The sequence below is a fragment of the Gymnoscopelus braueri genome (assembly GCF_963280865.1).
Source record: "Gymnoscopelus braueri genome assembly, chromosome: 20".
Taxonomy (NCBI): domain Eukaryota; kingdom Metazoa; phylum Chordata; class Actinopteri; order Myctophiformes; family Myctophidae; genus Gymnoscopelus; species Gymnoscopelus braueri.
Genome location: NC_137622.1, coordinates 22,446,783 through 22,469,021, shown reverse-complemented (window position 1 = coordinate 22,469,021; position 22,239 = coordinate 22,446,783). Strand labels below are relative to the sequence as shown.

Below are 22,239 nucleotides of genomic sequence, written 5' to 3'. Positions count from 1 at the left end.
TGTATTCAGAAACTATTGTTCTCACTAAATGACATAGGCCAGGGGTCTTCAACGTTTTTCAGCCCAAGGACCCCTTAGGTGAGCTTGTAGATCTGCTATTTTGGACTAAAGTTCTCCTCAGAATAGGGATGCTAGGGTTCAAGTGGTTAATGTATAAAAGAAAAATAGAAAAAAAAGGGAAATTCGATTTGGTGTACCCCCGGTAATAACTCTGAGGAACCCCTAGGGGTCCCCGGACCCCCTGTTGAAGACCTGACTTCATAGCATATTGATATATCGCAGGCGCTCCCCGCCCTCTCCCTCCCCTTCCCTCGCCCCATCCGTCCCTAGCTTCTGCCCCTAACCTGGAAATAAAGCGAAGCGAAAAAATAAATAATGTAGACGTAACACAACTTGCTTCACATTAACGACGCTCCTATTCGCACATAACAGCACACCATCTTGACTTGTGTACTTGAGGATCTTTGAGGAGACAGATGTCCATTTGATCTGGATGAAATCAACCTTAGATCTTATCAGCAGCAGCTGTCAACAACATCACCCATCGTATCGGACGCTTTCAACTCCAATGACCTGGATGTAGAAACCAAAATTAGGCCAATATCTCGTTTTATGTTTATTTATTTTTTTTACATCCCGATACAAATCAATTGCGATATCAGAGGATGATAAAAAACAGCGGTTTTAGATAACTTTATCAGCTGACATTTTATTTTTCCTTTCGAACAAATCCATCACACACGATGGCCAGGGAAGTGCTTTGTTCGCAGCCTAGCTTTATTCTTCCATTCAAGCAAATGGAAAAAAGTGCCAAGAGAAGACAACAATGTTATTAGCCAGTTAGCTACCGTTAGCTACCCAGTTAGCTAACACGGGTGGTTTTAATTAGGTAGGAGGGCGAGTTAGCCTAGCTATAACCATGTATTGAAAAGGCTGCACCATTGTTATTTTGTTAGCTAATTAGCTAGTTTCTTAGCACAGCTGTCTGGCAGGTTTTCCATCAAATCGCCCCAGTCCTGCATTGCAACTTGCAAAGCTTTTAACCATTTGCTGCTGCTGTGTTTTAACACTGACAGGCTAGCTTGGCAGAGGGAGACCAGACTTATTTGATCATTCTAACGTTTTAGTGTGTGGTGGTGTCACTGCTATATTATTTTTTATTTTATTTTTTAAAATACCATTGCAACCAGTCTTGCTATTGCCAAAACACAACAATGGCTCAAGAGGCGTTTCCCCTGCATTTTCTGGTCTGGGATAATCAGTACCTGGAGCTTGACAGAGAACTGCAGAAAAAAGAGGTAGATTTTATTGTATTCATTTCTTTCTTTCTGTCTTTTATGATTATGATTATTTGCAGCCTTTGGACAGTTTGACAGGTGCGCTTGTTTAGTCGCACTCACTGTTCTTGCTCTAATGCAGTGGTCCCCAACCTGTGGGTCGGGGTCCCCACATGATTTGTCTGGGGGGGTCCCCAGATGACAGTGAAGTGACAATTTAAGGACTTAATACTCTTCTAATACCTACAAAAGAAAAAATATATAATTTAAAAACACAATCAAAAGTAATCAAACAACTATACTATAAAAACTGGTCAAACATTGGCCAAATTTTCTAATATAAGAAAGAGGCAAAGATTGTTAAAATAACCGATCTACAAGCTCACATGCTAGGCGGTGTGAGCTTGCAGATCGGCTATTTTCACAATATTTATCTGTGGGAACTGAATTTAATGTCTCAACAACTACAATTCCAAGTGCTTGTCAGAGTGGGGGTCCCCAGTTCAGATAGGATTTATTTTGGGGGTTGCGGCCTGAAAAAGGTTGAGAACCACTGCTCTAATGCTCCTTTATTCTGCAGCAGGATGTTGAGCGCTTGGATCCGCGGGGGCGCAGTCCGCTGGAGCTGGCTGTCTGTCTTGGACATCTAGAGTCAACCCGTGTGCTGCTCAGATACTCTGCTGATCCCACGCACTGCAACGCACAGAGCTGGACAAGTAAGCATACTGTAAACTCTAATTGTGTGTGTGTGTGTGTGTGAGATCCAGTGGGCCACTTCATTACATTTGGACGTATGCTTTAGTTTTGCAGGAGGCAGTAAGCACTGGAGACCCAGAACTTGTTCAGCTGGTGCTTCAGTACAGAGACTTCAAGCGTGCCACGGAGAGACTGGCCGGAATCCCGGAATTGTTGAGCAAATTAAGACAAGTAAGATATCCTCATGATTGGACATATGCTTGTGACAGATGATGTTCCACCCGGCAAAGCATCCAAACTTAAGCATTGGCTCAACTGTTGATGGGTAGGTTTGTGGTTTTAGCGCGGATGTTCCAAGTTGGGATTGGCTTTAGAGAAGAGAGTAATCGAAAAGTTAGGATGCTTTTATCTTTATGAAACTGGTCCATTGATGTCATACCTTTTGTGTCATCAAACAACCTCAGGTTTTGTTCTAAAATCTGATAACATCTACAGATACCAGAGAACACAACACTTTGTTGGCCTTGCTATAACATGTCCTGATGTCTTGTCATTATTACTATCTCTTTCAGGCACGGGACTTCTATGTGGAGATGAAGTGGGAGTTCACCAGTTGGGGTGAGTGTGGTTCATTTGCTTTCTCAGAGGTCAATTTCAGCACCACATAGGTGGACAGCTCCCTTAGCAGCAGCTGTCACTCATTTACACAGGGAGAAATGTGTCTGAAGGAAGGGTTAGGGAGACATGCATACCCACTATAATTAATATTCCTGCATAGTTGGAAAGGTTGCAAAAGGTGAAGAAATATCACACTCAAGATTACTTGTTTGAAATAATCTGCAATGTACGTGAATACTTGAAATCAGATATGTAGGCAAATCCATCGTTACCCATCCTTCCTTTTTGCCTGGAGAGGTCAACAAAACCTCTATGTCGGTGTGAGCCAGAAGTTGGGTCGTGTTAAACCAATCAGGCAGGAGATAGAACATAGTCTATGTTTTCTTCAGAGGAAGGTCCTCAAAGTTGTAAGCTGGTCTGGTTTTACAATCGGCTGCAGCTGATATAAATGCGCTGTGCAAGTCCTTCGACTTCGCCACTGTTCATGCTGTTGGCTTTCATTAATGTAGACCTAGTCACAACTCTTCCTATATTTCAGCGAGGACGCTGATTAGAACAGGCCTTTTTTGGCACAGAAGAAAGTTACCTTATGCCTGTGACATCAGACAGATAATAGAGCCCTAAAATAAGATGCCACTAGTGACATTCCAGTCTTTATTTCTCTTTCATCCTACCTCCTTATTTGCCTTCCTCTGTTTGGCCTCCACTCTCTTACTGAACCGGCTACTTGTCTTCCACCTCCAGTGCCTCTGGTATCTAAGGTCTGTCCCAGCGATGTGTACCGGGTCTGGAAGAGTGGTTCATGCCTCCGTGTGGACACCACCCTACTGGGCTTTGAACACATGACCTGGCTCAAGGGCAGGCGCAGCTACATCTTCAAGGGCGGAGGTATGCAGTTGAACATCATTCATGGCTTCCTGCCAACATTGAATAATTCTTTTTTTTTTCTTTCAGTCATGCTGTATCTTAACACATCTAGTACAATAGGAAAAATGAAAAGGACAATATTTCTTTTCATAAGATGATTTCAGATCCTGCCACTTTAACAGCTTGGAGTTGTTCAACTGGTGTTCTTCATTTAAAAAGAGTGAAGTGTAATTAAAGACTGCTCCCATTGGTAGGTGCCTGGTCTTGGGAGACAGCTCTCTCTCCTTCTCTGCCTCCACTCAGTGGTCGGTCTGTGGTTGTCGGAGCTGTCTGCTTCTGTTTGTGGGTTTAATTTGAATTGACAATGTTATAAATTATTTTTAACCAGAGCCTGCTTCTCGTGGTATGTTAAAACGGATTCGGTGCAATAACTAGGGGGCCAAGCAAGTCAGTGCGAAGGCACCCTTTTGTTTTTGTTAGTTTTCTTCCGCCGTTTTTTGCAGTTCTGGCTTAATCATAGTCGTTTTTTACGAAACTTGCCAACATGGTTATGGCTATGCCAAACGGCGAAGACACGAACCTCACAACCATTGGCCAAAGGGTTGTGCTATAGCAATCAATTCAAAACTGCCAACTTTTAACAGTTTAGGCATAGATCATGAACCGTTTGACCTACAGCCATGAAACTTCATTACACATGTCTCCTCATGAGGAACAAATGTGCTACGGTGACCTTTGACCTCTGACCCTTGGATGTTCTGCCATTTTGAATGATATGAAAAACTGTCAAATTCAAACTCCTCCTGGGTTTTCTGAGCAATCTGCATGAAACTCCCTACAGACGAACTTTGGACCAAAATCTAAAATTCCAGTTGGAGAGAAGTTTTTACATGAAAGAATGAAGCCTCCATGAGACAATGAATATTGCAGTTGTATGAAAATTATTCTACACACTACATAAATGCAGTGTCATATATATATATTTTTTTTAACTTTGCAGTATGGTAAAGAATCATGCACTGAAACATATCATACTCCAATTGGCCAAAAGGGGGTGCTATCGCAATCGTTTGGAAATGCAAACTTTGAACTGGCATTAGTCATGCCTCGTTTGGCCTACAGCCATGAAACTATCTTACACATGTGCCTCTACGTATGAGGAACACATCTGTCACTTTGACCAGTAAGCTCCGCCCTTAGATTTTCCGCCATTTTGAGTAGTTTGAAAAACACATGAATCCAGGCCCCGGGTAAACCGACTAGCCAGGGATAGTGATGAAAAGCTATCTAAAGCTGTCTATTTAGAATACTACAATAGTTTCTGTTATGTACACGATGCAGAGAAATTGGCAAGCTTTTGTCTTGATGACTGAATTTTTAACAAGAATTTGAAATATGCCATTATAAGCAACATGCATGCATTTTATTATCCACTCAGAACTCTGCTCAGCTGTTTCAAATGCTCATTTGTTAATTGCATGGTCTGAAGTTCAGTCTATTATGTTTCTATATGGCTTAATATAGCCTTTTTCCTATTGGCCCCTGTATTGCTGCTTGCAGCTATATTTTACCTTTTGTTCTCTTTTGTTTTTGTGTGTGGAAAAAGCGAGGGTGTGGCAGGAATTCTGTTGATCAGAAAAGCCCATACACTGGAGTCTTAACCACTACAGTCACTGGACACTGCTTGCATGGAGTATTTATACAGTGTCTGTTTGTTGTTCTCTTACTGTATGTATGTCCCACCCAGAAAGGGTGCCCAGTGGTGAACATGTAGGGCGCATGTACTGCATTTCATCTGCAATTGTGAATTCTGTCCCCTCCCCCAGATGACGGGGCCATGGTGATGGAAGTTGACCATGAGAAGCAGGTGGTGTACACTGAGCCGCTGGCACTGTCCCCTCGTGACACCCCCTCTCTCCTGGCGGCAATGCAGCCCTCGCAAGAGAACACAGCCCAGAGGCTCACCTCGCCTATCGTCTCCACACACCTCAACACACGCAACATCGCCTTCGAGAGGTAAAGCCTAAGTTATACTTTGTTGCGCAGCATAGATCTAACGCACTGAAAATGGCAACTCTACATGCTCACAAATCACAGCGAGGGATTGTTTTTGCTCCTGTGAGTCCTTCTGTCTGTCTGTGAACAGCTCATCTTGGGCACCGCTGGCCTGATCAGTGTGAAACTTTGCTCGCACAATCCGGGGAGGCCCACATTTTTCAAATCGAACTCATTGTGGCGTTATAACAGGCCGATCACGTTTTGGCCTATAACTCTTGAACTGTAGGTCGTACAATCAAATTGTACGACCATGGCGGGGATCTGCACTCCAAGGATCATTCTTTTCTAGTCTTACTATTGAGGGGAAAACAAAGCCCTCAATTTTATCATGCAAGCAACACAAAAACACACATCACAGCACCTTCCTACAGCCAATGCTATATACTGTACAATGATTATAATGGCTATGTCTTGTCCTATTGTACAGGAACAAGTCAGGAATCTGGGGTTGGCGCTCTGAGAAGACGGAGGCGGTCAGTGGCTATGAAGCCAAGGTCAGTGACTGTTAACCTGGGTGAAATGGTAGTTGGTGGTAAAATATGTGTAACTTATGACCCAATTGGAGAACCAGGTGGGTGTTTGCACACATAATTACGATGGTTTTGGGCAGTATAGTAGGGCTATTTGGAGGACTTAGAACCTTACTTACATTTGTGATATGATGTTGGAAAATAGGTGAAATATACCTCTATTCACCTGGTTCGGTTTGGATTAGTACTGGGTGGTAATGCTACGTACTAGCATGTAGATACAAATATTTTGTAACCGACAGTAGATAGTGTATGCAGTGGCACAGCCCTAAAACAACAACTTTGATAAAGCATTGGTGATATCCAGTAATTAGGTGTACAAAAGTATTTATTTTCTTTAATAACTGCTCTGAAGAGAACTGGTCCTAAGCATCTAAATATTACAAATATCAAAAACATGACACATCCCTTTTTCTGTGACTGGTCCAGGTTTACAGTGCTACCAATGTGGAATTGGTGACTCGATCAAGGACAGAGCACCTGTCAGACCAGGACAAGTCAAGGAGCAAAGGTAAACACACAGACATACCTTACTGTTTATATTCAAGACACCATTCAAATAACACAGTCATTCATTATCTCCCATGTTCCCAACCAGGCTCAAAGACCCCTCTCCAATCCTTCCTTGGGATAGCCGAACAGCATACTGCTCAGAATGGGGTGAGTATCCTCATGGTGCACGAGTGCACCCACAACATAATTTTGCAGGCAGAGCCACTGATAACACACTTGTCTTACTCCTTCTCACCCTTTCAGAGTAATGTGTCACAATGCGCCAGCCCCCACAACCCGACAGCCATCACAGCTGAGGAATACTTTGACCCTGAGTTCATCCTGAATGACAGAGACATAGGACGACCTGTAGAGCTCACTAGCAAAGTTCAGAGGTAAGCTGTAATAATGGTCATACCATAGCAATGTACAGCCCCTCAAATCAACAGCCCCTATTAACCCATTAACTGCCAGAGGTATTTTCATATTTTTTTAGCCAGTGCCAGAGTTTTTCATTGGAAAAAAAAAAGAACTCAGGAGCCGAAATACAGACTTTTTAAGTTTTAAGTTAACAAGGAAGTGGATAGGAGTCTAGATCTTCAACTAATCATATCTCCTTGGTCTTTGGGTGAAATTTGAAAAATTTCACGTAGATCTACGCGATTGGCACGTGGCGGCTTTAAATCGGTTCGCGTAGATCTACGTGATTGGCAGTCAAATGGTTAAGCTGAACACTGATCCAGAATCCAGAATCGGTGTCACTCCCCATCTCTGTCCTATCGATAATCAAGGCATAAAAAGCCCCAAATAAATCTTTTTTCAAAGGTACAGTAAAATCGCTGTTTTTGCTGGCAGCAGTGGCACACTATTACACTATTACGGTACTCTGGCAGTCAAAGAGTTAATCAAGAGCAAAATCCTATGCTTACCAAAAATAAATACATAGCTCTTACCTACTCTTAACCAAAGAAACACATGATCAGACAAAGAATATAAAAGAAAGGACACCCACCCCTACACTACCAAGACTATAACCCACGTTAACGTGTGGGCAAGACCTGGGCTGTTGGTTGTTTCGGCGGAAGTGGTTGAATTTGGCGGAAGTATGCTTTACAAATCTGTTAACATTCTCCGTGAATGAAACGAGTGTTGTGATTGGTCAAAAAAGACGGAAATCCTGTCCACTCAGGACTTCCGAGACACTCTCAGTCACCACTCACACCATCTGGTAGTCAATCAGCTACTCATCACTATTCAATCACACACACAAACACCAATGAGGGAAGAAAGACATGATACACAGGGAAATACACACATGACCCTATGGTCATAACAGCAGAATGAAGCTGGGCTTGAATGTGGAAACAAAACGAAAACATCACACACACCTTGAACGTCTTACCAATCACAAACGATGCTCTGACCGAATATTCTTCTTACCAATCACAAACGATGCTCTGACCGAATATTCTTCAGATAGTCGAAACATCTTGGGTTGCAAAAGCGTCCGAAGAAAGTTATGAGTGACCCATCTGAAGTTCTGAATGACGTCATTTTGTAGTTGATGCCTACCCTGTCCAAATTTTGTTTTCGATGTCGGACAGAGTATGTATTGGGCTTAACTGTTGCACGGTGCGCCCATATACTACTTGTTCTGTCCCTCTTCTCTCTCTGTTTATCTTTCTTTCTCTATCTCTCTGCCTGTCATCTCTCTAGGTTTAAGGCCACCCTATGGTTGAGCGAGTCCCACCCTCTGTCACTGGCTGAGCAGGTGACGCCCATTATTGACCTCATGGCCATTTCCAATGCCCACTTTGCCAAGCTGCGTGACTTCATCACCCTGCGCCTACCACCTGGCTTCCCTGTCAAAATAGGTGTGTAGGGGGGATTATGTTGTGTGCACCATTTCCCATGTATTCACACATTGTCAGCAGGGTAGAAAATGTAACTGCAAGCCAAATATGGTAAACCTTTGGATGGGGTTTGGTTAAACCCCATCCAATTATTCTACCAGCTATTTTTGCAGGTACTTAAAGAGATATTTCACTTTAAAAAAGAAAATTGGGTCATTTTATCGTCTACTCAGGCTTCTGACCGAAATTACTTGATTCAGTATTTCCCTTCCTATACAAACCCATTGTAACTTCAAACTCCATTTTAAACATATTAGACTCATCGGAAACACCCGTCCTTGGTTCTGGTGACTGATATTGTCCTTCTAATATGTGAGGAGACCGTGTTTTTTCAATTACTTTTTTCATTTATTTTTTATATTTTCTTTGTAAAAAATAAAAAATAAAATACAATAAAGTATGAGTCACCAGAACCAAGGACGGGTGTTTTCGATGAATCTATCAAAGTGAAATATCCCTTTAACCCTCATTAGCAGGTCCTAATCTGCTCCAAATATGCTAGTAAAATAGATAGTGCTGGTGAATTTCGACAGTGTGTTGCTGTGGTCACAGTGTCGGGCAACAAATGCTAGGACTTTTCTTGGTGCCATTTTACTTGGTAGCCGAGACCATGCCCTGTGTTGAAGTGGACTGTCCCTCTCTCTGTGATCTCCAGAGATCCCTCTATTCCACGTTTTGAATGCCAGAGTGACCTTCAGTAACTTGTGTGGCTGCGATGAGCCGGTCAGCTCGGTCATTGTTCACACACCAGAGGCCTCCACTGAAGCAGGTAACTGCAACTGTTCATAAACACACACACAAACGTACAAACATACTCGCAGCTAATACTCTAATCGTGCCTTCAAGTGCTCCTTAGAAACATTGTATTTAGCTTATTTCTAACTCCATCCATGTTTGTGATAACAGGTTGCTATGTAACCCGATATGTTCGATCAACGTTCTTCCGACATGCACTTGAAGGCATGATTAGCCCCCGTCTCTTTCCACTTTAGGACAGCCTGCCCCTCCTTTCCACTGCGAGGTGGACCCTTCTGTGTTTGAGCCACCTCCAGATTATGCTACACTCGGGCCGGGTCGCAGCGAGCCCATGAGAGATGAGGATGACAACCTGCTGCAGTTCGCTATCCAGCAGAGTCTGCTGGATGCTGGCACAGAGAGCGACCAGGTTAGTCCAAGGCCTATGAACTACCAGCTTGTGTTACGTTAGTCCGAGCTTAATCTCTCAAGAACAGATTCTGCTCTGCGTTTGAATCTGTCGGGGGGGTTCGTCATATCGCATACGCACTGGCCTACAAGTGGGCATGCCTTCAGATCAGGAAGCAGGCCGCGCTTTACCCAATCAAATGTAGTGGGCGGGATTTACGTGTCTGCCGATCCTTCCCCACTAGAAACAAACCGAAACTCATTTAACAATAGCGTCCTCGGAGCAGACAAAACCACGGAAAGATATTCACATTTTAACTTGCTCTTTCATCATAGAAACAAGTGGGCTTATAACCAAAACGATCCATGTTCTCTGGGAGAAGTGGTGTTAGTGTTCTGTGTAGAAATATTGTTAGTGGGAATGAAAACATAGTCGCACCACCGGAAGTGAAATGCTGAAGGCAGACCAAAACCCTGGTTACCTTGCGTACGTGTGCTACGTCGACTTCCTCCCAGAGCCAAGTGAGATAGTAAAAAACAGCAGAGGGCGCTGTTTTTCTTTTCATTTGGCGATGGGTTCCCAGATTGGTCCGAGCTAAACCACTTGTGGCCTGGCATAGGACCAAGATTTTACAGGAGTAGCATTCTTGCTGGGTACATCCAGAATTCCAGACCTTGATCTCACGGTCATTGGTGTTAAAGGAAGTTCCTTCAACAAATTTGATTATTTAACATTGTTATTGTCTAGACCTGAATAATGTAGACCTTAGTTATTAGTTCAGGAAATTGTGCTTTTTCACATCTACTTTTATTTTCCATTCCCCTGATATATTGCTGATTCACTGTTAATTAATTTTACAAGTTACATACAGTATAACTTGATGATTTGGAGAAAATATGATTGAATGATTTAATTCACGTGCGTGTGCACGTGTGTGCCTAGGTGACCATCTGGGAGGCCCTGACCAACAGTCGGCCAGTCCCTCCGTCTCCTCTGTATGAAGAAGACTCTCAGCTGGAGAGGTGAGATGGCCATACCTCTAACTCTGTATGTTATCATGTCTATAAAGTATAAACTACTATGATCCAACTGGGGAAATCTTCCTTTTTAAAGTGAAATGAAACACTAAATCCATTTTTTAAAAATGTAACCATTATTATGCCTATATGGTCAAACATGTTACTCCTAGTCATGATTGTAACATTTACAAGAAGACAAAATAAAACCCAAATACATGTATTAACTTTTTGACTGCCATAAATAAAACAAAATGACCCATAGGCGAGCGAACAGCGCCATCTAGTGGAAAACCACTGAAAACACAAAATCTTGTCATTCTCATCATTGGCAGGCTACACCTTAGCAAAATATGACGAGCAATCTCGTCATTGACAGCCAAAGAGTTAAGCGTTGTCAGTTTTGCCATCTATAGGATAAAATGTTGACCCTGCTGGACCCTCGTATCAGATGACATTGCAGTAGTTCGCACTTGATTTAGATTGGACCTTCCTGCCGGCAGGGCCTGACCCACCCGCTATGAATTGCCTAAACTAAATAAGTCCAGAAACAACCACTTAATTAAAAGGTTTGAATAGCAGCCAGTTAGTTGTACATACACACTGAAACTCATTTCCTCCTACAGTAGACCTCTTCCCATGTTCCTTCTCCCTGCTTTTACAGTTACACACAGACACAGCCCCTCTCTCTCTCTCTCTCTCTCTCTCTCACACACACACACACACCTTCACATTTGAATGAAACCCGAAGGAAACCAAACCATAAGCAAACGCACGCACGCTGGGATTGTTACATTTTACATACCATCTCTTTCTCTTTTTGTTGCAAATAAACACAATTGGCTCTCGTGGACCGCAAATGGTCCACGAGCCGCCTATTGGGGATCCATGGTCTATCTATGGGTTACTGTACAGTGTAGCAGTGTTACTGTACATCATTTAGCTAGCTAGCTCGCTAACATTATCTAAAGCACATGTCTTTGTCAAGTACTACGTGCAATTTTGAAACGGGTGAATCTGTCCACCATGGCTTGCCAACTTGGCGTGTTTGTTGATGCCTGAGGCCATCGCCCGCCTTGCTACTCACTTGGGCACGCCTCGCCAGCCAAGGCCTCGCTGTCGGTGCGTCTACAGTCCTTATTGAGTAATGCAAAAATCATAGCGATGTAGGCATGGTTTGCATAATTTTTTGTTGAAATAGCCTACGCGTGTACCGGATGTAGTTAAAACGACTGAGTCCACTGACTGCACTCTAACGCTCTGTGTGCCTCTCCATGGTGTTAAGCTTGATTTTGCATGTGACCAAGTATGACTTGGGCATGCAGCTTGACGAGTGTTAGGGCTATTGAGCTTCCTCGGACCAGCCGCAAGTCACTCCCCCTGATACCCCGAACTGCCTCTATCCCAATTTGGTTGATTTTCAAATATGGGTAGCAGTGAAAGTGTGTCATTCATAACCTTTTAACGTGTCATTATTCATTCTACAAATTAATATCCTCATGTTCTGGTCCCTGTTATGTCTGTTTCTGGTAGGGCTATCCAGGAGTCCCTGTCCATCTCATTGGCTAGTAGGGAGGAGGAGGAGGAGGAGGAGGAGGATGATGATAATGATGATGATGCAGCAGACCCCACCCAACCCTCCTCTGCCTCCCCATTGGATCCCGCTGCCAATTCTCCACCTTCCTACACCACAGTGGCCGAGCCGCCGTTGCCAGGACAGTTTGGTGTGGCAAGCAGCTTTGATGAGCAACTGCGCATCGCCATGGCGATGTCTTGCAGGGAGCATGAGGAGATGGACAGGTGAGTGATTGATTGACTGACTGACTGACTGAAGGTGCATTCACACAGGAGTGTGCAGCGGGATTACATTACAAAGTCAATGCAAAGACACAAATTGACGTGAAGCTGCACTGGGCGGTGTGCAGTCGTCCCCAAGAATTACATTTAGGGCAGGCGAGATTTTTTTTGCACCCCCCCCCCCTCTATTACCCCCTAAAAAGGAATTTCAACTCAATCGGCGATCGAAAACCGGTGAAAGTCGCCGTTTTCAAGATGTTTTGGCCATTATCTCTGGAACGGAAGGTCCAATCTGCTCAGTTCAAAGCTTGTTGGATGCGTGACTTTGAGACATTAAGCACGCTATGACACTTTTTCGGGTTATTTGGGTTTTCTAGGGGAGGCGAGATCTTAGTTGGGCAGGCAGCCGCCTGTCCTGCCTCTACAGTGGGTACGCCTCTGGTGCAGTGTAGGGCAGTAACAAGGTAAAAGTAACTTGTTACTGTAATATTATCACTTTTCCCAGTAACAAATAATATAAAGAATTACTATTACGTTTTGAGTAATGATATTACAGTTGTTATTTCCCCAAAAGTAACTTGTTACAATTTTCACAAACCTTGGTGGTATTGCGTTACGAGTCGAGACTTGTGTTTAGTGTTATTTGCGGGTGTTTTTTTTTATTTTGTCAGGAGTAATGCTGCGTTGCAGTGATGGGCCACAAGCCTTCAAGCAACAGCGCAGTCAGTTGGACTCTAGTCTAACCCCCGTCGTTTTTCGCCCATCTTGGCTCTCTCTTTTACATATTTTACCTGTTCTTGTTTTAGGAAGCAGAAGGAGGAAGAGGAGGAGCTAGAGAGGATCCTTCAGCTGTCACTCACCGAGAAGTAATGTCATGAAGACAGATGGAGGCGGGTCTTCGCAAGGGAACAAACTTAATTTATTATTTTATTTGGAGGTGTGTGCGTGTTTCTTTTTTTCTTATTTTTTTTTATCCAGACATGTTAAGTTATTGCTGATATTTCATTTATCTTTTTTCTTATACAAAGGCTGCTACAAGAGAGTGTATGGGACCGGGTAAAGCAGTGATTAACATAATGGAATAAGTGGGAGAAATAACGGCTGAAGGCAGGTACTCTTAACATTAGAATGAAGGAAAAGATTAAAGGGAGAGTCTTTGTTTTTTATTCCATGTTTTATATTTTTCACAATCCTGCTGTCCTTAATGAGTGATAAATTATCCTTCAGCTGTATACATTATTAAAGATATTGCTAATGATGCCGAAATAAATAATCACCATTATAATGTAATTATAACTGATTAAAAAAAATATTATATGATTATAATATTTGAAAAGAATTATGTTGGCTGACATGCGTGTTAAAAATTAAAATGATAATGACCCAGAATTGTATTTATTTTCTTTATTTCTTTATTTTTACTAAAACTGTGATGGTACAGGTTTTTGTTAATAGCTACACAAATACATAATTTATTATATTTTGCTGTTTTTTGATCATGCCTATCTAATGTGTCTTGCAATAATTATATTTGTAGAGATCCCCAACAAGCAAAAACGGTTGATTAGTTTATAAGGTGTCATTCTCAATGAAGGAGAACATTAGCTCAGTCGGATATGCTAATGGATTTTCAAAGATTCTAGCAGCATAGCATACATAATTGTGCTATATTCAGTCCACCTTGGGTTGAGCATTTGATCTGAACTTGCACATGGCCTTTGACCATTAGCATCTGAAGACCATGAGGAAAACCGTTTTTCGCTTTAGCCAAACTTAAGCTGTTAACTAGCGTTTTTATGTGAGATTCAGAGTTTGGACTATAGGATCTGTTGTCTGGTTACAGCCCCGCAGGCAATGGGATCTCTAGCCGCTTGCTACACTTGGCGAACAACACACACAACGGGCAGACTTATAAAGGACTTTCATTTAGGGCCCGTGTCCACACACAGCTTAAGAGCGGGAGGGCGCTTTGGATATCATCATCTCCATAGCACTAGCACACAGATTGACATGCAATGTTTGTTATTGGCACAAAATAACACATAGCTTAGCTCAAACAGGCCAACAGGACGAAATCACCAGCACTCCTGTCCAAAACGTAGAACTATGTATACAGAGCGCATAACCAAAAAGTCTGCATACAGTTTGGCTGCGCACATTGCCGGGTATGGACTGGTCCTCACGGTCTGAGACAAAAGTCAAGACTGAATAAAATTGCAGATGGGACTGAGACAATCGAAATGTGTTGACAGTGACACTAGACTGCAGCCCTAATACCAATAAAAGTTAAAAAATCACACCCTGTGTGAAGTGGGCGGTGTCTTGCTAGCTAATCACAATACTGAATGGAGTCAACCAATCATGTACAAAAGATAAATACATTTATTGAAACACTCTTTATGATGGACGAAACCATAACTTGAAAAAAACCAAATTTTGGTTTTTTTCAAGTTATGGTTGCTTATATAGGGCTATGCACATGTGTCATGTGACACTGGCCAATCACAGTCCTGAATAGACTGTGATTGGCCAATCACAGCGCAGGATAATTCTACTAATTTCCTGGGCCCAGATCACAGCGCAGGAAAATGTACATTTTTCCAAATCTCACTTATAGGGGCGGTTTCACCGCCCAAAAATGAAATGATATCAAGTCTGGCCATTTCATGAGTGCCCAGCAATACTGAAATTGGTGAAAAGTAGCTGGAGAGCATACCAAACTTTAACTTGTGTTCCAAGTTTCTGGCATGATAAATTAAATGGACAACAACCACAACTTACTTTCTTACATTGAGCTGGATACACATACAATTTTAATACATTATATGAACAAACATGATTACATTAATCTTCAATGTTAATAATTAAACTGATAAATGAACTGATACATTAATTATAGTAAGTACAACTTTTATACTTATTTTATTTTATGGTGACTTCCTGCAATGTGGTATACTGTATTAATCTCCACCAGTGTTCAATTTTTGCCTTCGTTGCTGTAGAATGTCGCGGAGTTCATCATCAATTTTAGCTGGCTGTCGGCCTAGATGGAGAAAGATACACCGTTATCACTGGTCTCTGCACAACACTTATCAACCTTTCACACATTCACATGTACAGTAACGCTGAGTTCAGGTAGATTTACTGTATTGATGTTGAAATATGTTTTCTATGCCTGTTGCACACAAAAGACAGATGGACCATGAACCATTTCCATGAATTGAGTACGTGGGGATCTCATTTGAAACAAGCCATTGCGGCTTTTATGAGCAATCCATTTTAGCTGTACTTCCATGTGCTTTTTCTCTGCAAATCTTCTAAATAAAGTATTCAATCAATCAAAACCAAGGTAGTGCACACACAGTCACAGTCATCTCACTTTGGGTTGTCACAATTTACACACCTTGCTTTGCATCATCAGGCACCAAATATTCATTCTCCGCTGCCTCGGTGGTAGAGGAAAGAGCCACAAAATCCTCTTTTGTTTTCTTGTGGACCATGGGGGTCACTTCAGCCCAGGGTACTGTTTTGGATGGCTTCAAAGTGGGGGTGGCGCTTTTTGGTGCAGGTGGCAACTCTGTTAAATATACAAACACATGATTGCTGGGAATGAATCTACGGGAGAATGTTCTATCTGTACGTCAGCTAGATCATTCTTGGCTTGATGTCTGTGTGTGAATCAATGATTAGCTACATATCTGTAAGCCACAGATAACATTAGAAGTGATTTGTGATGCTGGTACTACAGTGCTCACCAATGCACGTATCGTAAGGATTTGTGTTTATGTAGGGTACAAGACGATGCTCCGTCTTTTCAATGAAGTATTTAACCACTGCACTCAAGGATGGTACAGTTACCTACAGAAGCACAAAAACAAAGTGAGTAAATTAGGCAAACAAAATCCAGCAATAAAAACACCACTCCCCCCGCTGACAGGAACTTAATGGATTTCTATGACACCATGTTTTGACATTGATTTAAATGTTTTCTACATAAAGGAAACAAAGACAGATGTTGGGGCTTTAAGACTATTACTCTGTTGTATTTACAGTATTATGAGTCATTCAAGATAAGGGTGCCAGCTAAATGGCTGAAATATATAGTGGTACATACAGTATGTGTATAGTTATTTCCTTGGGTAAAGTTGAATATTGTTCCTGGACTGGAATTACTGTTACTAGAACAGTAATGTCTCTTCCCTAGCTAAGTTAATTCCCTCTTCCAGTCAGTAACCAGAGGAATGTCAGGGTGACAGGTTTTCGTTATTACACACCTATAAAAGTTTAGTATAATGGCTGAATGTACAGTATGCTCTGCAACGGCCATTGCACCAGTGAGACCTGTGTGTCTACAGTATGTACTTTGTCCTTAGTCCTGTGTGCGGTGTTATATTGCTTATCAAACGGTCATTGAACTACAATTCAAAACACATTCCTGTATGTAACTCATACTTGTCAATAAAGTGTTTGCCGATTATGATATATTTTGTGTTTGTCCTGTATGAGGAAAAAAACGAATCTGTGGCTCTCAGAAGCAGTGGGACTTACTGATGTATCCAGCTCAATGACAAAACCCTTGTCAACTTTGGTCAATTTATAGTTCTTCATGACATTCCCACTGAAACAAAATGAAGAGGGCTATTATCTGAAAGCTGGCAGCTGCCATGGGTTTTTAAGAAATGCAACACATTGGCTTTGATAATGGCAAATGGCATAAGATTTCAAGTCAATGAAAGATGTGTGGCCTGTTTTTAAGGGGGGGGCTTTTGAGAACTTGGATTAGAGATGTGGTTGCCTACCAAGTGAGGGACTAGACTACCTAGCTGTTTTATGTCATAGACCATAAATCATAGCTGTGTTTGACCTCAGATAGTGAGTATTTAACTTCCTTGATTGCCTGGTATTGTTTTATAAGTATTCATGTATGGATTGGATTATATCGTTGATGTCGGGTAGAAACCTTGTAAGTTCAAATTGACACTCTTGTGGGATGAATTAAGGCATTCATTTATGAAAAAACATAAAAATGTGAAACTTGGAGATACAAGGTTTCTGCACACAACAGTGATATGCAAGGTGATGGGATTAAGGGTAGGGACAGATATGCAGAGTCAGACCTGGGGCCGGCGGCGGCTTGTCTGAATGTGAGGGCATAATTTTTGCCTTGGGCAGAGGGCCGGAGTATGACGCTGCCATTCTCTGGATGCTCCTCCAACATTTGCTCTGCCTCCTGGCGAGTAACATTGTAGAAACACCTGCAGGGAGGATAGAGGAGTATTTTACTCTGTTATCATCCAAGGTACTAGATAATGTGCGTAAGAATGAATATGTTGCTTTTGGAAGGACAAATCTGTCCAAGCACCTAAGTCACAAACAGCAAATAGTAAAATAGAATCACCAACACAGAAGATTTAATGGTAAAATTTTGAAATGGAAAGTCGGAGACAACAGAGTGAAGGGAAAATACTGAGGTTGTGGGAAGGAGAAGGTGAAGTTGTATGACCGCGTTGTTCGCCAAAAAGGACCTTATACGTTATAGGCTTAAGAAACATGTCAAAGAAAGGAGAGAGGGTGAAGTCAAGATTGGAGAAAAGAGAAGGATCACTGTTTGAGCAGCAGATGCTAATACTCACGAAGGCATCCCAGAGTCTTGGGGAGAAAGAGCAGAGGCAGAAGTGTTAGAAGGGCATAGGAAGGCAGGACGGGGTGGGAGAATTGGACGAGCTGGCAGAACGGCTTGTCTCTTCTTCTCTTCCATCAGAACTTCCTCCAGCCTCACTAGCTGGCCTGGGAGCAGCTGTAGCTGACTGGGAATCTCCTTCTGCAGAGCAGCAGAGTTTGTCATTATTGTTGTCACTGATGTCAACACCAATGTTGCACAATGTCGTCATCATTATATTGACTTTGTATCATCATTATAATCACTAATGGTTTTATGATCAAAACATTTTGGTGAATTATTAAACCATGAAATCCTTATCTGCAACTCTTGACTGGATTCAGAAGTGTTCCTTATAGCTTCTGGTAAGTTGTTGTAATATCTGTTTTTCATGTGGGTGTGACATTTTTACAATGACAAAATATGTATGGGTGTACAGTAATTTTGTACTAACATGCCATCATCTTGTGTTTAGCTAGAGTTAGCTAGTTTTCTACCTCTGATATTGGTGCAGGGTACATGGATAAACAGGGGGTACATGCCCTTGTTGTTTTGCATTTACATTTATGATTGTATAGTCTGACAAAGTCTGACAATTAGATGACTTATCTCCAACTAACTACACTTACTTTAGCCACGGTCAAGATGAATCCCCTCCACTCCTCCGCTCTGTCAGGGTTTTCGACCTGTACAAACACACAAGATACAAATTATTCAGGTGATGCTGTGTGGTGCTTGATACCTCATTTGAAGTAAAAGGTTAACAGCAGTTACAAAGTTAAAAACAAGGAATTCATAGTATCGCAAACCTGCCCTGTCCCCCAAAATTAAGGTGCTGAGGAGTAGGTTAGGGCAGTGGTTCTCAAACATTTTCATGTCAAGGACGAAGGACCCCTATATTTATATGTATTTGGCCACGCCCCCCCCCTTCAAAAAGGATTCTGTGCCAGGAAATTTGTACATTTCTAAATTATCATGCCGCTTCGTGAGCATGTAGATCAGCTACTTTTGAATAGTCGAAGTATAAAATAGTGGTTACACTGATGCTATATTAACTAATGTACCTGGGGACTTCCTGGAACCCCTTCAAGGACCCCTGGGGGTCCCCGGACACCACTTTGAGAACCACTGGGTTAAGGGAGCTGTTCATTAATTAATTTTATAATGATAATGTCTTGCATTGTATTTATCTATCTTTGAAGCAAGATGATTTGGTGCGTCTTTATTTTTTTCAACTAAGATTGAAGTTGAATTGGTGCAATGTTTGAGGAACATGTAATAGCGACTTGTGAGTTTGGAGTTGAACCATAGAGTTAAAAATAAGAGTTGAACACACCTTTAGCTGCACTTCCTCATTGCGCAGCGTCAGAGTGAAGATGACAGCTGTCTTCTGTTTATATGGCAACACTAATGGCATAGACTTAAATGTCTGCAAGTCCAGCGTCTCTGCATACTGACAAAAAAGATAGTGATCATCAGTGTTGGGGAAGTTACTTTCAAAATGTAGCACATTACTGTACATGCTATGTTACTTATTACTTTCAATTAAAAGTGCTAAATTATATTACAATATTGCCTTCTGTGTAAAGTAATGCATTATATTACTTTTAAAAAACATAAATAAATGCCACAATAATGTTATTGATATTAAAATGTTCTTTTAGCAGCCTAATTTCAATGTTAAGATAAATCATATAGGATGAAACAAAAGCAACTCAAAAGCTGCAGCATCCTCTACTGGTGTAGGTTGGGTATTTTATTCAAAATCTAACTGCATTGTCATGAATTGTTAGAAGTAAACAGTAAAGTACAGTTTCTGAAAGTCACTTGACATAGTAATTTAAAAAATGTTACACAATTTGTAAGAAATAATGCATCATAGCCTATTACTATGTTACTTATGCAAGTAATATTGTTACATAATGGTCACTTATCAAAAAGAAAAAGAAAGAATTCAGGTTATCTCCATCTCTGGTAATCATCTGTACATGATAGTACTGATAAATTGTCTACATGGTCGCTATATATGTTGTATTAGATTAGCTTAGCTTAGATTAGCTTGTCAGTGCCTCTATTGATCTGCTCATTCATGTCCTCAATTGGACCTACAGTACATATTAATAGTACCCTTTTTCCTCAGTATTTTATCCTCCTCATTTCATACATTAATAAGTATAGGATTTCCACCCAAGTCACAGTATACATACAAAACAGTACATTTCAATAATGTACATGTTAAAATACAGTAGAGATGACTACATCCTTATTAGTCTTACATAGTACTATTTTGTAAGCAAATGAATTCAGACTACTAATAACTTTCATACAAATACATTTTGAGTTAATACTCCATGGTGGTTTACTTTTGTGCAAAATTATCAATTTATAAGAATCTGTCACTGTGAAATATAACTTTTGCTATCCTGTTTTCTGAGTATTTAATAGAACTGGATAAAGAATGAATGAAACTATTATCTTACTGTTACTTCAGTGTCATCAGTGTACAGAAAGATTGTGCATCCACGGAGCTCTGCATAATACTTCTTGAAGTCCTGAAAATCAGAGCCAAGAGTACAGCATTTATAGGTTCATAAAGTTTTTTTTTAACCATCTTAGTAACTAGAATAGATAGATAATGACACGCTCAGGCTGCAAACACATTTTTCTATTTGAAACATCGGTCCTCACCTTCTCTCCATTGTATTTCTTCAGCAAAGGTCCAGAATAGTAGAGAGGTAGGGCCGTTATGGTTGCCCTTCTCTTGTGGACCACCCTTTGGGGCACAGACATTATCCAACACGAGGTCTGACTGTTATGTTTAGTCCGGTCCAGTTGAGTTCAGGTCAAATCTCTTTTGTTCCACTTTGTCTTGGTTCGGTTTATTTCAATCTGATCCAGTCTTTTATGCTCCTAATTCCACTTGTATTTGGACTGTACCCTGAATATTAAATGAAATATTTCACTCTGTTGAAACTCTACAAAGAACAATCTTCAAAAGCTCTCTGTGCAGCAGTGATCAGGTTTTAATCCTCGTCTTTAAACTCTCCCTTCTGTCTCTTTGACTCTGTACCTAACCTGTTGTAGCTGAGAATGAGGAAATGCAGTGATTTACAGAGAGGGAAAGCACAAAGTTGGATATGAAGAAATGAACTTTGCACCTGGGTGATATAAACATGCAATAAATGGTATATGTGTATTCAATCACACATAAATCAGAATAACTTTATTGCAAAGAACTGTGAGGTACACACAAGGACTTTTCTTTAGAATCTACTGCTTGGGCATGCCAACAAATACACTTAAAAAGTAATGCAAGACAATCAACAAAGATCAACAAGGAACTTAACATACAGGACAGGACTAACATTAGTGCAACATTACATTATGCATACCTGCAGAAGGCGCGCACACACACACACACACACACACACACACACACACACACACACACACACACACACACACACACACACACACACACACACACACACACACACACACAAGCAACCCTGCAATGAACCCTGCAATGAACCAATCCTGCTCATAATCAATCTGAAGTGGGAACCCAATCCATTCGGTTAAAAAAAAGGGGAAAAAATAGTTATTTTCCCCTTTGTTTTTGCCTCTGCTGGCACCACCTCCTTTTTTTTGTGTAGAAACAGCAACTCTGTTGGCTCCTCCCCTTTCTTAGTCCACTTCCTCCCGAGTGTTTCTGTGTTTATGGTTTATTCTTAGGCCTACATGTTGAGGGCAGTGCTGCTGAAAGATTTGAGAGATTAGCTCATAACTAGGTCTGTCTGTGTGTGTGTGTGTGTGAGAATGTAATTTATATTGTAAAGCACCCAATTGGCAGTGGCGGCCATTTTGTGGTGCCACAGATCGAAAACCCATTGTTTTTTCACATAGAGATTACACATATTTATATACATTATTTTAAGCCTGGAACCAAGCCATCGGCTCCTGGTGAATCATGACAATAAAACAATTGATTCTGTGTCAAAACATATTTGAATATTTAATTATATTTATATTTTGTATACTATATTTAATAAATACCCTTTTTTGCGGTTTTCAATTAGATGATCGAATGCGGCTTAGGGTTAGACAGTTAGGCTAGGCTACTGTAGACAGCAATGTTATTGTTTACTCCGCCTGACGCGAGTGCGCTTTTG

At 41.3% G+C, this 22,239-nt stretch overlaps 2 protein-coding genes across 4 annotated transcripts; one reads left to right on the top strand and one right to left on the bottom strand.

The window, feature by feature from the left end:
- The first annotated feature begins 336 nt into the window (after positions 1 to 336).
- On the top strand, positions 337 to 14,681 carry ankrd13d (ankyrin repeat domain 13 family, member D). Of its 2 annotated transcripts, XM_080415366.1 has the most exons (16): positions 337 to 1,298; positions 1,858 to 1,993; positions 2,080 to 2,204; positions 2,546 to 2,591; positions 3,336 to 3,479; positions 5,285 to 5,474; positions 5,944 to 6,010; positions 6,476 to 6,557; positions 6,645 to 6,706; positions 6,803 to 6,933; positions 8,255 to 8,412; positions 9,107 to 9,220; positions 9,444 to 9,616; positions 10,538 to 10,617; positions 12,145 to 12,411; positions 13,215 to 14,681. In XM_080415366.1, exons 1-16 carry the CDS (start codon positions 1,215 to 1,217, stop codon positions 13,276 to 13,278), a joined length of 1,923 nt encoding a protein of 640 aa, XP_080271492.1. In that variant the 5' UTR covers positions 337 to 1,214; the 3' UTR covers positions 13,279 to 14,681. The 2 variants fall into 2 exon arrangements, with proteins under 2 accessions (XP_080271492.1, XP_080271493.1); XM_080415367.1 differs by lacking the exons at positions 12,145 to 12,411; positions 13,215 to 14,681 and adding an exon at positions 10,877 to 12,090.
- Positions 14,682 to 15,145: 464 nt separating this feature from the next.
- On the bottom strand, positions 15,146 to 21,108 carry LOC308075878 (signal-transducing adaptor protein 1-like). 2 transcript variants are annotated; one of them, XM_080415859.1, is made up of 10 exons: positions 20,756 to 21,108; positions 20,548 to 20,619; positions 19,404 to 19,520; positions 18,697 to 18,753; positions 18,042 to 18,229; positions 17,526 to 17,663; positions 16,957 to 17,026; positions 16,164 to 16,266; positions 15,812 to 15,985; positions 15,146 to 15,451 (listed from the first exon to the last, which is right to left on the bottom strand). In XM_080415859.1, the coding sequence occupies exons 1-10, from the start codon at positions 20,855 to 20,857 to the stop codon at positions 15,369 to 15,371; spliced, it is 1,104 nt and encodes a 367-aa protein (XP_080271985.1). In that variant the 5' UTR covers positions 20,858 to 21,108; the 3' UTR covers positions 15,146 to 15,368. The 2 variants fall into 2 exon arrangements, with proteins under 2 accessions (XP_080271985.1, XP_080271986.1); XM_080415860.1 differs by having other exon boundaries at positions 15,341 to 15,443; positions 15,801 to 15,985.
- Between the last annotated feature and the right edge of the window lie 1,131 nt (positions 21,109 to 22,239).